This window comes from Rhododendron vialii, chromosome 10a (assembly GCF_030253575.1).
Source record: "Rhododendron vialii isolate Sample 1 chromosome 10a, ASM3025357v1".
Taxonomy (NCBI): Eukaryota; Viridiplantae; Streptophyta; class Magnoliopsida; order Ericales; family Ericaceae; genus Rhododendron; species Rhododendron vialii.
Genome location: NC_080566.1, coordinates 31240820 through 31254711, shown reverse-complemented (window position 1 = coordinate 31254711; position 13892 = coordinate 31240820). Strand labels below are relative to the sequence as shown.

Below are 13892 nucleotides of genomic sequence, written 5' to 3'. Positions count from 1 at the left end.
GATGCAATAAATTCCCTTTGTGACAATCTTCTCGTTATCACACTTCATTAATTTCTATGAGTGAGAGTGAATTATTGATGAGTCCGACATCGGAACATAACGATTTTTCTTGTATTTTTATTTTTAATTTGTTGTGCTGGGGTAATTTTGTTCTTGTTTGATATATATTGGATGATCTCCCCTTCGAAAAAACCTCTCCTCATTATCAGAAATCCGAAAGAAAAAAACTTGACCCAACAATATATATACACACACACTTTCTACACAAGTCACTAGTTTACATCACCATGTGAGTGCTCTCCAGTCTCCACTAATTTTTTTCCTTTGACTCCCAAATAGTACTCTCTCTTTTAGTCCCTCAAGATGCCCCACTTCCCACACCATTCTTTCAATGGTTCACATTTTTTTTTTTTTTGATCAACTTCAATGGTTCACATTAACAAGTGATATTTTCCTCTTCTTTTTCTGTCTCTATCGAAACGCCTTTCCACTCGTTTTTTCCCCTACCATTTCTTTTCTCCCCCTTCAATTACCTTAAAAACCCAAAATCTTCCCTCACTAGTTTCCTCAAACAGCTCCTCCAATATTTCCTCTGCAGTTTCCACCATTTTCTCTTGCTTCTTTTTTCCCTCTTCACTTAGCTTAAAACCCCAAACTCCTCACTTCCTTTCCAATTTGTTTTCCCCTCCCTCCCTTCCTTCACTTCAACTTCTTTTCCCCCATGACAGGAAAGAGAATCCAAACAAGCCCCATTGGGAGCCCATCATCCTCCACCAGAGACCAAGAAAGTTTCCTCCCCATCGCCAACGTGAGCCGGATCATGAAAAGGTCTCTCCCCTCGAATGCAAAAGTATCAAAAGAAGCCAAGGAAACCGTCCAAGAATGTGTCTCCGAGTTCATAAGCTTCATAACAGGCGAAGCATCCGACAAGTGCCAGAGAGAAAAGAGGAAAACCATCAATGGGGATGATCTCTTGTGGGCCATGACAACTCTAGGTTTTGAGAACTATGTTGGTCCCTTGAAGGTTTATCTCAACAAGTATAGAGAGATTGAGGGGGAGAAGAACACTATGGCTATAGTACAAGAAGACAAGTCATTTCCAAATACTATTGCTATGAATGAGGTTAATTACAACGGTACCGAATCTATGTCGAATAGGCAAGATTTTCAGAGTTTCCATGAGTATTATGAGCTCGAGGCTGCAAGAAGAAATAGAGAGGATTTGGTGAGTGGTGGTTTTGATATGAGGAAGATCCATGAACTTGGAGATCGATGGAAGTGCTAAAAGGGTTGTGGCTACTCATCTTCCTCATGGGGTGGGGTGGTAGACTTTTGAAGATTTATAAGATCACTAATGACAAGTTTTCACTATGTTGGTTTTTTGAATTTTCTTTAGCATTTATTGTTATATAAACTTCTATAAATATGATTGTAATTTCAAATATCTAAATGGATGAACTACTTTGGAGCAGACACCATCATGCATGCATGTTTTGTTTCTAATAGTATTTTTTCCCTTACGTAAATCTGTGCACAAGGTGATCTTGATCCAAACACGAGGAATCTTTGGATGCCGAGCGGGTACTTACCACGCGGTGGTACCCGTCGGCGGTCATAACTGTCCAAACGTCTTTTTCTCTTTTTAAAATCCAGACCGTCCAAAACACGTTTGGACAGCTGGGATCACCGACGGGATACCCCGTGTGTGGTACCCGCCCGGCACCCAAAAATTCCTCAACAAACACACACTAATTTGTATTGATGGCTAATTTGTGTCTAAGACCATATATTGAGTTTTCAATTCATTCAGCATATTATGCACTTTTGGGGCAGCGCAGACTTATATCTGCATGAAAGATCTATCCCAAAAATTATATTGTGATTTAACATGCTGTGGAGAAAACATAAAAGTAAACTAGTACTGCACCTTTGGCCTTTGGAGAAATGGATATATAGCCTTATAGCAACCAACCCATTGGAGATGGTCTTCAGTTGTATGGCGATATTTGTTCGACTTTGATTAATGAGAAAGATATATATACACACACAAAACTTCTTATAAGGGCGTCCTTACGGTAAGGACGTCCCTTTCCCGACCAATTTGCAATGATCCGAGCCGTTCAATGTGTTCAGAACGGCGAAAATAAATCTCATGTGATAATTAAGTAATTTCATTGGATTAGTAGTGAAATAAAAGGACATTGCTATGGCTTTCCCCCATTGATGGTTTTCTCATAGTATGAAATATATATAGTCGCATCGATTAGTAACAAAAGGATCAGTGATACATTGCTTTGTAAACATGCATGTTCTTCTCTAAACTAACTGAACCGAAGCCTAAGTTTCTACGGATTTCTAGATAAATTATTTTCCTCATATATATTAACTAAAATACTATTTATCTGAATCGTTTATATTTTATAGCTCACCGAAGAAATTAAACATGCAAGAAACATGTCAATCTTTTTTTTTTTTTGGTAACAGAGGAACAACCCTACAGCCGTCTAAGCAATACGATTTTAAAACACATTTATATATGTTGAACAAACTCGCACATTGAAGAAGAACCCATTTAGCTCAAAATTGAATTATGAATATATGTCAACTATATACTATGTAATATTATTTGATGAACATGATATGAGAAATAATTTTTCAGAAATGATATTGGTACCGACGGGGTCGGTACCGAAATCGTAGGGACGGCCGCGCCGGGCCGTCTCCGGCCACCGGACGGCCGATCCGAGCCATCCAAAAATTCTATAAAAAAAAAAAACGAGGGGGCCCCACGCGGGAATCAACGGCATCCGATGTGTGTAAGGTGCTTGATCCGAGCACCCTTTTTTCGTGTATATATGTATATTCGGATCGGCCGTCCAAAAATTCTATAAAAAAAAAAACGAGGGGGCCCACGCGAATATACATATATACACGAAAAAAGGGTGCTCGGATCAAGCACCTTACACACCTCGGATGCCGTTGATTCCCGCGTGGGCCCCCTCGTTTTTTTTTATGGAATTTTTGGACGGCTCGAATCGGCCGTCCGGTGGCCGGAGACGGCCCGGCGCGGCCGTCCCTACGATTTCGGTCACTACTCATAATTTTTGCGTTCTACTTTCTTGAAAATATTTCTTTGTGCTATGAAATTAGTTTCGTGTTTAATTTTAATCAACGAAAAGCAATTTTAAAATGCATCTTAAAAAAAGTATTATGCAAATCGTTATCATTGTGCAATGTAAAAATGTTGTGTTACTAATAGATTTTTTTACGGGTATTGATTTTCACACTCCATTTTTTTTATAACCACACTCCTCCTTTTGTTTTTTAATTACGTAAAAATACAAAATTGCCCTTTTTTTTGTCATTCATTAAACGTAATCTACTCTTTCCTAGGAGACTTGGAACGAGAATGGGTGCTTACAAGAATTGATCACTGCCCATGTGCATGTGAATATAAAAGATGCATCAATCGCACTCCACTCTACTTGCCAATATTGCCGTTAAATGTGCTAAAAAGTGAGATCCGATTAATATTTTAAATTCTCATGAATAAAGATAAAAGAGAAAGTGCGGTTATAAAAAAGTAGTGCAAAAATTACTCTATTTTTTTTTAAGAGAATTGATTTTCATACTTTTTGTTTTTATTTTTTAGCAACAAAAAAAAAAGCATTTTTAATACTAAAAATACAAAAAAAAAAAAATGAGTGTGAAAATCAATTCTATTTTCCTAACTAAAAATGAAGTACTCCGTATAATCAATGCGTAGCGTAGCATCAAAGCGGGAAAAGAAAAAGCGGGATGTGGAAGGCCCCACAGCACACCCCTTGGAACTCCTCGTCCCTGTTTCGACAGGACTCACGTATCTTTCTCAGATATCATACTCTCTCTCTCTCTCTCTCTCTCTCTCTCTCTCTCCCATCCTCCAATGGACGCCCCTCCACCTTCCCTCGACCCCCTCCACTGCCCCACCCACAAACCGCTCCCACCCGCCGCCGATTCCACCCAAACCACCTCCATCCCGCCACCGTCGAAACCCACCTCCACCAAAAACAAAACCATAGCCAAAAAACTCAAAAACAAGAAAAAGCTCTCTGTAGACGGATCCGAGGCGCCGTCGTCCTCAACGTCGTCGTATTGTTCCTCCTCCACCTCCCATCCGGTGCAGAGAGGTGTTCGGTTACGAAACCCTAGAGTCTTCATCGGCTCGGCTCGGCAGAAGGAGGGCGATGTCGAGGCGTTGGCTCTCCCTCTGGGAATGTCCATTGCCGCCGTTGTCGCTCAGGCAAGATCTATTTTGCTGCTTCTGTTTATGTCATTATAACTATTTGTGTTGTATGAATTTATGTATGCACGTTTATGTGTAACTGATCGGGATTTCTCTGCCCTGTGTTTGTTTTCATTGGTAAAGTTCGCACTTTTCCCGATAAAAATCAGCTTTTGGTGTGTAAAGTAAGGTTTTTTTCGCCTCAATTTTGGCTCGTGTAATGTTTGTGGTTGATATTTAGGGTTCGTTTCTGCGATATTATTGGACCACAGGTTAATGATAATAGTTAAGTTGGTTCCATTAAATTGTATTTTAGTTTATATATATGAGAAAAATGACCTGCCTAGGTATCCGTGAAAACATGAGTTTTAGTCCATTTAGTTTATTAGAAACGCCACCTTAATATTCTGTTTCATGGAAGATTCCTAATTAGACATCCCAAACTTGTTTTATTGACGTTTAGTTTCCCAAATTTTGTTTTCTGTAATATTCTGTTGGAAAAGATCCTGTTTTTAAAAAAAGGTACTTGGAAGATGTTCTTCGTATTCAGGAAATGGGCCTGCTGAAACAAATAATAGGAGTAGTAAGATATGAGCAATACTGGGTTTTTTTCCGTGTCCAAAATAGTTTGTGAAAGTGTTCTGCAAAGTTTTTTGGATAACTCAGTTGTCCGGGCCAGCTTACGGGCATCTCGACTAATCCTAGGGGACCAATCCCACCACCCACTTGCGGAGGTCCAATAAGAGGTTTTGAACCTGAGATCGTAAGAGGGTTAGGTTGTAGTAGTCTTTATTGTACAGCTGTATTTTGAACGTTAGACTTTTGGGGCTTCCAAATTATTTCATCGAGTATAAAAGTAAGTCTATTAAGGTGGTGAGTAGTTGGATTTTCGGGAAGTTCTGAAGAGGGTATGGTATTATCGTCGTTATGCAAATAGAAAGAATGATTAGAACGACGAGTACGTTTGAAGAAATAAGGCTATGTTACTTTCATCACTCCCTCCGTATTCCAGTTTATGGTACTAGAACTTTGGGAATATTGCATTTGACCTTTTGTCCTTGGCAAATTTCAACATCAATTCGTACCATTGTCTTTGAAGTTTGAATAAGAGAAAGATAAAAGCAGTTCCCATGGCATATGATGGTAATGAGCTTAATGGAGAAAATTTTGGATTTTGGAAACCATATAACTACATTCCTATGACCACCTTCCAAGGCTAACATCTACATTTGAGATTTACCCAAATATAGCCGGGTGGGTACTCCGGCTTTTATTTGATGCAGAACAGCAGAAGTAGAGATTTTGGATTGCCTTTCACTTGTGAATTCCCATTTCTTAACTGTGATTTCTCTGCTTATATAATGAAATGGAAATTAATTTACTTCATTGAGCACCTTTTGATCGTTGGTTTCCATCTATGTGTTACCGAGGGTATGCTTTTATATTAAGAATAAAAGAATGGTATATATTCCTCTTGATAACATGAATCTGTGCAATGGATGGTGCGTTGATCGGAAAACTAATCTATTGATGTATACTGTGGACCATGGAGATTCAAGGTCTTTGGAATTACAGTCAAATTGTATAATAGCAGTTGACTTTGTTTACCTGTAATTTGTACTTGATTTTAAAAAGCTTCCAGTGACAAAAAAGAAAAAAGAAAAAAAGCTAAGGCAATTCTTTGCGATTCGTATCTAGTATATATGAATCAAGTTCGTAATTTTGAGTTATTTCTGCCATGGTAGTACAAATAGTCGAGGTTATACAATATAGATTAAGAGAGGATTACTGTCTTTTCAGCTCTCATGTTTTGGAAGCAAATTGTCTAGAACCATGTAGGAGAAGCAATAAATAGGAGAAGTGAAATTGAGTGTTTTATTTGATTCGAAACACTTGTAACAAAGCCAAAGTAGATTGAACAAGAATGTGGGATTAAAGTGAAAACCTTGTAATGGGCTTGAACGTGCTCTAGCTTTCCTATTTACATGAGTAACTCTTGCTCATGTAAATTTTAACTAGGTCAAGATGGACGCAACAGGGGAAAAAATTCATATCCTACAAGCCTGCTTAGGGTTAGTACAAGAGCTCAAAGGAGTTTATACCTCTATGTGATGGAAGCGATACTTGCACTACCACACCTCAATCATCATATTAGAAAGAATTGGCCAACGATGGTAATGATTATAGACTCAAGGATATATACTCGGAACATGTCTTAACACGCTTAACCTTAAGTTCCCAAGGAAGAAAAACATTCCATGCGGTATCTACCCAACCTTTGGTTACTTAGTCTTGTGTTCTAACTTCTACTCCTATCGTATTGGAGTGGCGGCACTGGCCCATGATGTATGTTTATTTTGAAATCAGTTCTTCACCTTTATAATTAGATTTTGGCTACACAATATGTTTGTTTTTTGTATTCTGCCTAACCAGAAACAAGTATTGTTGGTAATGCAGACCTTTTTGTGTAGGATCTTGATCCTGTTCAATCGATGTTTAATATTACATTTACTAACTTTCTTTACTAACATGGCTGTGGCAAATGTTGATCACAGGTCTTGGAAAGGAAGAATACTACGGGGGGAGCAATTGCAGTTGATCATCTTTCTGAGGTACTTCTCTTTGCTACACCTACTCTGTTGTGGAGTCTTTATCCTCACACAAATGGTTCCGTGCAGTGATGGACAAAGGTTCTCCCTTCAATGTGTTATATCTTGGCATGGCACACCAATTTTCACAAATTGCAGCGAGTGCTGAAATTATCTTGTATACGTATTGTTTTGCGGATCAGGTGTTTCTCACTTGGGTTCTCGAAACACTTGGGCTATGTTTGGATGCCCAAAATCCTGGGTAGGAACGGGAATTGGTTGCCAAGAATCAAATTCCTAGCAAATCAATACCTGAAGTAATTCTATTACGATGGTTGAATTTATTTAGTGGTCTTATCTAGGACACATTGCTTTTGGAAAGTTATTAGATTGAATATTTTCTTTTTTAAAGTATTATGCCAGGAATCTAGGATTACCATGCGGCAGGGGACGGATGAGATTCCCACGTAGTTTGTGATACATGGTACAGTATGTCATTAAGAATCACATTCCTAATCCAGTCTATTCCAAACGCAGCAATCTTGTGGATATGGTATTACATTTCCATTCCTTGATTTCTTCCGTCCAAACTGGGCCTTCGTGCATTGCAAGGCAAAACCCACCAATGATGGTGGGGTCGCAAATTTCCTTTTATTTACGTTGCACAATTTTGTCAGCTTTAGAAAAACATTTGTTGAGCGTTGAAATTTAATTTTTGCAGATCTGCACTTTGGCTGTCAGAGAATCTTTAGCCAATGTAAGCCAGACCTTAAATGCTGACTCGTCTGTTGACTGGTTGTCAATTTAAGGTTCATTTTACAGTTAACCTTACCAAACAACAAATCGAATGTGCTAAACTCACATTTTGTGTAATTATTGTTTGCTTCCTTTTGTAATGAGTGAACAGGTCTTCGGTGACAAGTTTGATTCGTTTGTGAAGAACTTTGAGAAGTCCTTCCGGAGCACCTTGATGACTCTTAGATTAATTAATGAGTCTTCTCAAAGTGGCAGAGAACACCAAAGACATTTAAACAGAGAAAGCAATTATTTTTCAGATCTGACTGCTCAAGTATCTCGCAACGACGAACATTGTCTTACATGCACTTCTGGTGTAAGATCTTGTCAGCCAGAAACAGTTGGGCCCACTATCAGTTCCGAGGAGCATTTTGGCATTCTAGGAGAGACAGAGCAAAATACAAGATCAGGTTTACTAAACCGGGAGCTGGCTTTGAATGGTGGAGAAATTAACCAACAGTTGGCTTGTGTTTCAAGTTCCCAGTCTATGTTTAGTACTTTTGAGAGATCTGTGATTGAACGAACTCGTTCTAACGACCTCAAGACGTTTGAGATTGGTCTCATCATGAAAAAATTGCAGATGAAAGAGAAACAGCTCAATCTCCACTCTGATTTAAATTTCTTGGAGAGGTGTAAATTATCTATGGGTATAAAAAGGGCGTCCTTCAAAGCCGAGAAATTCAAAACTGAATTAGAAGAAACAAGACATGCTGAGCTGCTTAAAAAGTGCACAGACTGTCTTGTTGCTGGCTTGCTCATCATGTTGGCATCAATTGGATATGGAACGTATGTTTATTCACACAGCAGGATAACTGAAGCTACTGCATCCTGTATGCCTTCCGAGGTAAGGACTATATCCTTGTTCTGGCTTTCATTGATCGAATGGCTCATTATATGCCTAACACTATTGACTTTACTATCTACAAGAAAATATGGCATCTCCATTTTCTTAGTGAAGTTACGGCACCATATTGTTCTCAATTAGTTATTTGGACATTGCCATCAGCAAATCCCAATAATAAGTAATAACTATCAAAGTGGAGTTGTCTCTGTGGTAAACCTGTGGATCATAAACTACCTGCTGCTTTTGAACCTTAGTTGCAGGATCCTCCTATTGGATACATGCATTTACTGGACACAATCTGATAATCTCTGATATTTATTCTTGTTAAGATATCAAAATATCCTACTATTATTTATTTTGTCTTTACTTCCGAAATACACATGCCCTCCGATAGACACTCCTAACCTTGGGATGGTACATATGTTTTTACACGGCCGCCTCCGCTTTGTGCTACCAAGTTTTGAACGCAACCAGAATAAAAAATGCTTATTCTATGAAAGTCCTGGGGATTTGCAAGGGCATGTGTGGAAGGGAAGGAACAGTAAACACACCGTTGATTCTAAAGGGGGCGTTAGACTTTCTTTGTTTCAGAAATCCTGGATCCCAATATTGCCTCGATAGGAAAAATGGAGATATGTTTTTTGGAAATTGTGGCAAAATACCATACTTTTTGATTTAATAATTCACCTGTTTTCCAATGTCCAAAATCTTGGCGATATTGCCAATCTGGGAAAAATAAAATGAATCAAATACATAAGATAACAGCTCTTTACTTTTCTAATTTCAAGTTCTTTGTAATCAAAAGGTTTTAAGAGAAAAGTACTACTTTTGGCATAGGTTGGAGGAGGGTCTCGAGGTAGTTGCCAAAGATGGGTGCCTAATTGAGAGTCTTAAGTCTGGCTTTTTCCTTTTTCCTCTTTTATGCATTTAGGTGCTTAGATTAGTCCTTCTTGTTATTGTTCCGTTTCAGGAATCCAATTCATGGTGGGTCCCAAAGCACGTGTCATCATTCAATTCAGGGCTCAAGTTCGTATCGTGTTATCTTCAAGTTTTGAGCCGTGTAATATTCGGCTTGTTCATGATCTTGGCAATCGCTTATTTACTTCTCCTACGGTCGTCCGTTTCAAGTCAAACAATGCCAGTCACATTCATCCTCATGCTAGGAGTCGCCTGTGGTTTTGCCGGCAAGCTTTGCATAGATACATTGGGAGGGAGTGGATACCACTGGCTCTTGTATTGGGAAGTACTATGCCTTTTGCATTTCTTTTCAAGTGTTCGTACCTCAGATTTGTTTCACGTCCTCTATGGGCCCATTAGTTTGTCTCACGGGGGAGCAATGGAGAAGACAATGTTTCCGTACTGGATTAGGCGATTTTTTTTCTACGCCTTTGTGCTTCTGCTTCTGCCAATGATATGTGGACTAGTACCTTTTGCCAGCCCTGCTGAGTGGAAAGATCACTTATCATTAAAGGTGATGGATTTGTTGCAACCTACAAGCGAATGGGACTGAAGCTTGGTGGTCTGGCAAAAAGAGCCTATTCCATTTTGACTGTCAAGTAAGTTATTTTCTCTTGTAACACTACCTTGTGATTCAGACTAAGATTCTCATACGTTATTATGCTTGGCGAAGAGATGTCGAGTGAACTCAAATGGTTGTGCTTCTCTTACGTACTGGAGTATCAGTTTAAGAAACGTTGATAGTGTCTGACTTGTACTAAATCAAGTTTTTGTTTCTGCCGATGCTAGGTGAACGGTTACCTTTTGCCAGCCCTGCTGAATGGAAAGATTACTCTGCGTCAGGGGCGACAGTTTCTTGCAAACTATGAGTGATTGGAACTGAAGCTTCTTGTTGTGATAAAAAAAAGCCCAATCAAGTAAATTATTTTCTCTTTGTATTGTTATTCTGTATTTTAGACTCAACGCGCATTATACTAGGTGAAGACAAGCGTATTGATCTGACTCGAATTATTGTGCTTGGTTTTTTTCAGAGGTTATTTATTGTACTTCCACATTTGGAGTGTAAATTGGGTTTTCTCGTTCAGGGGAAAAAAATGATGTTAGGGTAAGTTGTACTGGGTTAGTGATCTAACATTAAGTTGAGAATTTGTTTGTAATATATAAGCAGAACTCTTTGCTTGATTTATATAGCTCTCTGAGCACCAGTTATTGAACGACTTGGAGATTGTTTCGGGAGAATTTGATTTGATTTGATTTGATTATTTTCTACTGGTCTCCTTTGAGTCACTTTTATCTTTGCTTTGTAGAGCTAGTGGAGTAAGTAACGAGTCCTAGAAATGACGGTTTTTGTGCTACCGAGCCGTTTAGGTGTTCACCATATGAACTTGCAGCAGGCAGTTTGGGCTTCGGATCCTCTGACCTAGTGCTCGGACACGTGTCCCTCCTACCCGAAACCAAAAGGTTATACCACACCCAATCGCTTCTCTACCGTAAATGCACCATTCGTTCAGGCAAATAGTCACCTACCTGATCGCTACCCCCATCTCGCTCGGCTCGAACAAGCCCCAAGTAGAAGTAACGAAAGACTAATTCACGAAATTGGAAACCCGATGGAACAGCCCCTTGTTTGCTTCTCCAGCATTTGCGAATGAAGTGCTAAAAGTTTGAGAGAGAGAGAGAGAGAGATGTCGTCTGTTGAGCATTGGGACAGAGAGCTGGGACGGAGAGCTTGGACATGGGATCCGAAGTCTGGCAGTTTGTGCCCTAAGCATTAACCTAACCCTACCCAATTCCTCACTACTTTTCATATTCTAAAATCTAAATAAAAAGTCCGATGAACTTGCAAGCAGATGAGGGTAGTTGGGTACTCCTAAGTGGAGAATTCAATTCTTAATCACCATGAATCTAGGCCTGTCAATGGACCGGATCCGATCCGAAAAATCCGATCCGGATTCGGATCCAAATCCGATAACATCGATCCGATAATCCGAATCCGGTAATTCAATACGGATCCGGATCGGATCGGATTAAATCCGTTATCAATCCGAATCCGAACTTTATTTTTTTTTAAAATTTTAATTTTTTTTTTAAAAATAGTAAAAAATTTATTTTGAAAAAAAAAATGTTTAAGAAGTTGTATTTTTATTTTTATTTTCTATTTTTAATTTTTTAAATTATTTTTGGGAAAATATTTTTTTTTTGAAAAAAAAAAATTGTATTTTTTTGATTTTTTTGATTTTTTTTTTGCTAAAATTTTTGAAGTAAAAAAAGTTTCCGGATCGGATTCGGATTTTCGGATTCGGATCCGGATTACCATTATCGGATTTGAGTCTTATCGGATTGTGTCTTATCGGATCCGGATCGGATCCGGCCCATTGACGGCCTACATGAACCCCTCAGTTTGGGTTGCATTAGTCCATAGAGACAGAGACCACCTAACCTACCGAGTTTGCTCCGACAGTATGATTTGGATGATTTCCAGTACTACTCAGATTAGTACCAGCTGTTGCTCTACTGTTTGAAGTGGTGTGTGTGTGTGAAGTGAAATAAAGGAAAAGTAAAGTCTGAGTTGCTTTACTTTTAGTCATCTAATTTTGCTGTAATTATATAATGGTGTTTATCCGTTGCCTGTAAAAGAACTCTCAGAGAATCTATGTAAATATGTCCATGTAATAACGTAGCCTTTTAACAATGTAGACAGGCGTAGGCCCATGAATGTTTGTATGCTTGCTAGGAAGGTTCCCAGGCCAGACTTCTCCTTTCTCTTTAAAAGGAGAAGGCCAACAACAATGTAATCTCAGACTTTAAGCAATAATATTTTCCGGTGTGTGTTGTGATCCTCTCCCTTCTTCGTGATTGTACTCACTTAGTGAATGCTACCTTATCCTGAATTGCACCGAAGCACGAGGATTTCATCAAAACATGCCCCTGTTCACCATATTTATAGAAACTACAGGTAGTGCAACCTATAACTGGGATTCCCATCTACTGAAGCCAAGGAATCCCAACAGTAGTTTCCTTTGATTGTAACGGATGGCGTAAGGAGCACCTGAACAACCTTTTAATTGCTACTCCAAAGAAGTTACGTTTACGAGGGAAAATATCATTCATATCAAGTACTCTCCTGTTTTATCCCGATTGCAGTGGGTTCATCTGCTTAAAAGTTTAGGCTCAGTTTGGATAACAGGAATCTTGAGGATGAATGAGAATGTGACACTATACTTCCATAATTCCGACGTTTAGAAAGAACGGGATGGGAATATGACCACACTCTCAAGATTCCCATGTTTGGGAGAGACAAGAATAGGATTGTGATTCTAAAATTTGCATTGGGGCTAACAATTAGTAGAAATGATCAAGCAGTACTCCCCATGATTTCTGTAGCGCCCCGAAAATTGGGTACGTTAAGAATTCAATTTCCATTTTGTTAGAAGAAAAATGTCAACTTCATTAATAATTAAAATTTCAAATCTCCAAATTCGAATGGTAATAAAATTTAACTAACTTATTACAATTGAAATTTATCCAAATAAGATATTGTCTAAAAACTTGTAACTTCACAAAAGTATAACTTTAATTAAAACACAGAGCCATCTAGTGACATTCTACAGGTAGAGCCATGGCTCCAACAATCCATCTCCATCTTGTTCTGTCACCTCATATTTTGCAGGTGGCTCATTGTATCCTTCGTTACCTTCAATACCTGGCATAAAATGTCAGGGCCACAAAAAGAAACACCATGAGCGATAAACACTCAATAGGGCACCCGAAGCCACCCCTTTACTAAAATTTACTCATGCATCAAGTAAGAACATTTTATAACAGATAAGTGCGAAGAACAATAATCTAAGCAATAACATCGCAATTAGATAATTTCATTTCTTTAAGATCCAACACATTAGATTTCCCCATTTCAATCTCAATTCTTAGGGTTCACAACCCACAATTTAATTAGTAATCTCAAGTCATTCCACCACGTTATCCGGCATCGGTTCCCATCCACAAATAGACAATCCGTTAGGCCAACCATGCCTCTAGGAATATTTGTGATAATTAGCTCAAGACCCATACCGGATAACCCAATTCAAACCATCTCACTATCCGGCATCGGTTCCTATCCACGAATAAACAATCCTTTAGGCTAGCGAAACCTCTGGGAATATTTGCGATAATTGACTCAAGATCCATACCGGATAGGAACGTAACGTCCCAACCCATACAATCACAAATTGTATCCACTATCTTAATTAACAAGTCAACATAACAGTCTCGACAATATGGGATTCATGCATCATGTGGGTACCAATTTCATGTAAGTCAACAGTTTATCAAGTAGGAAACAATAATAAGTGATCAATTCTCACGGAAGCTAAAAGTGACTTATCAATTTTAGCCCGCTAAAAATAGCAGATTAACTCTATAAAATCACGAAATTCGACAGGGA

At 38.7% G+C, this 13892-nt stretch overlaps 2 protein-coding genes across 3 annotated transcripts; both read left to right on the top strand.

The window, feature by feature from the left end:
• The first annotated feature begins 451 nt into the window (after positions 1–451).
• On the top strand, positions 452–1471 carry LOC131304073 (nuclear transcription factor Y subunit B-3-like). Its single transcript, XM_058331175.1, has one exon. It carries the CDS (start codon positions 722–724, stop codon positions 1283–1285), a length of 564 nt encoding a protein of 187 aa, XP_058187158.1. The 5' UTR covers positions 452–721; the 3' UTR covers positions 1286–1471.
• Positions 1472–3862: 2391 nt separating this feature from the next.
• On the top strand, positions 3863–10662 carry LOC131304072 (protein CPR-5). Of its 2 annotated transcripts, XM_058331172.1 has the most exons (6): positions 3863–4282; positions 6820–6876; positions 7574–7609; positions 7760–8491; positions 9462–10047; positions 10238–10662. In XM_058331172.1, exons 1-5 carry the CDS (start codon positions 3926–3928, stop codon positions 9999–10001), a joined length of 1722 nt encoding a protein of 573 aa, XP_058187155.1. In that variant the 5' UTR covers positions 3863–3925; the 3' UTR covers positions 10002–10047; positions 10238–10662. The 2 variants fall into 2 exon arrangements, with proteins under 2 accessions (XP_058187155.1, XP_058187156.1); XM_058331173.1 differs by lacking the exons at positions 3863–4282; positions 6820–6876 and adding an exon at positions 7239–7405.
• The last annotated feature ends 3230 nt before the right edge of the window (positions 10663–13892 follow it).

What these genes read in the sequence shown, in the direction of transcription:
- LOC131304073 (XM_058331175.1), top strand. Translation starts at nt 722, where the DNA reads ATGACAGGAAAGAGAATCCAAACAAGCCCCATTGGGAGCCCATCATCC.
- LOC131304072 (XM_058331172.1), top strand. Translation starts at nt 3,926, where the DNA reads ATGGACGCCCCTCCACCTTCCCTCGACCCCCTCCACTGCCCCACCCAC. An exon ending in TCAGAGAATCTTTAGCCAAT is followed by an intron (nt 7,610 to 7,759) that starts GTAAGCCAGACC and finishes ATGAGTGAACAG; the next exon opens with GTCTTCGGTGACAAGTTTGA. An exon ending in CATCCTGTATGCCTTCCGAG is followed by an intron (nt 8,492 to 9,461) that starts GTAAGGACTATA and finishes GTTCCGTTTCAG; the next exon opens with GAATCCAATTCATGGTGGGT.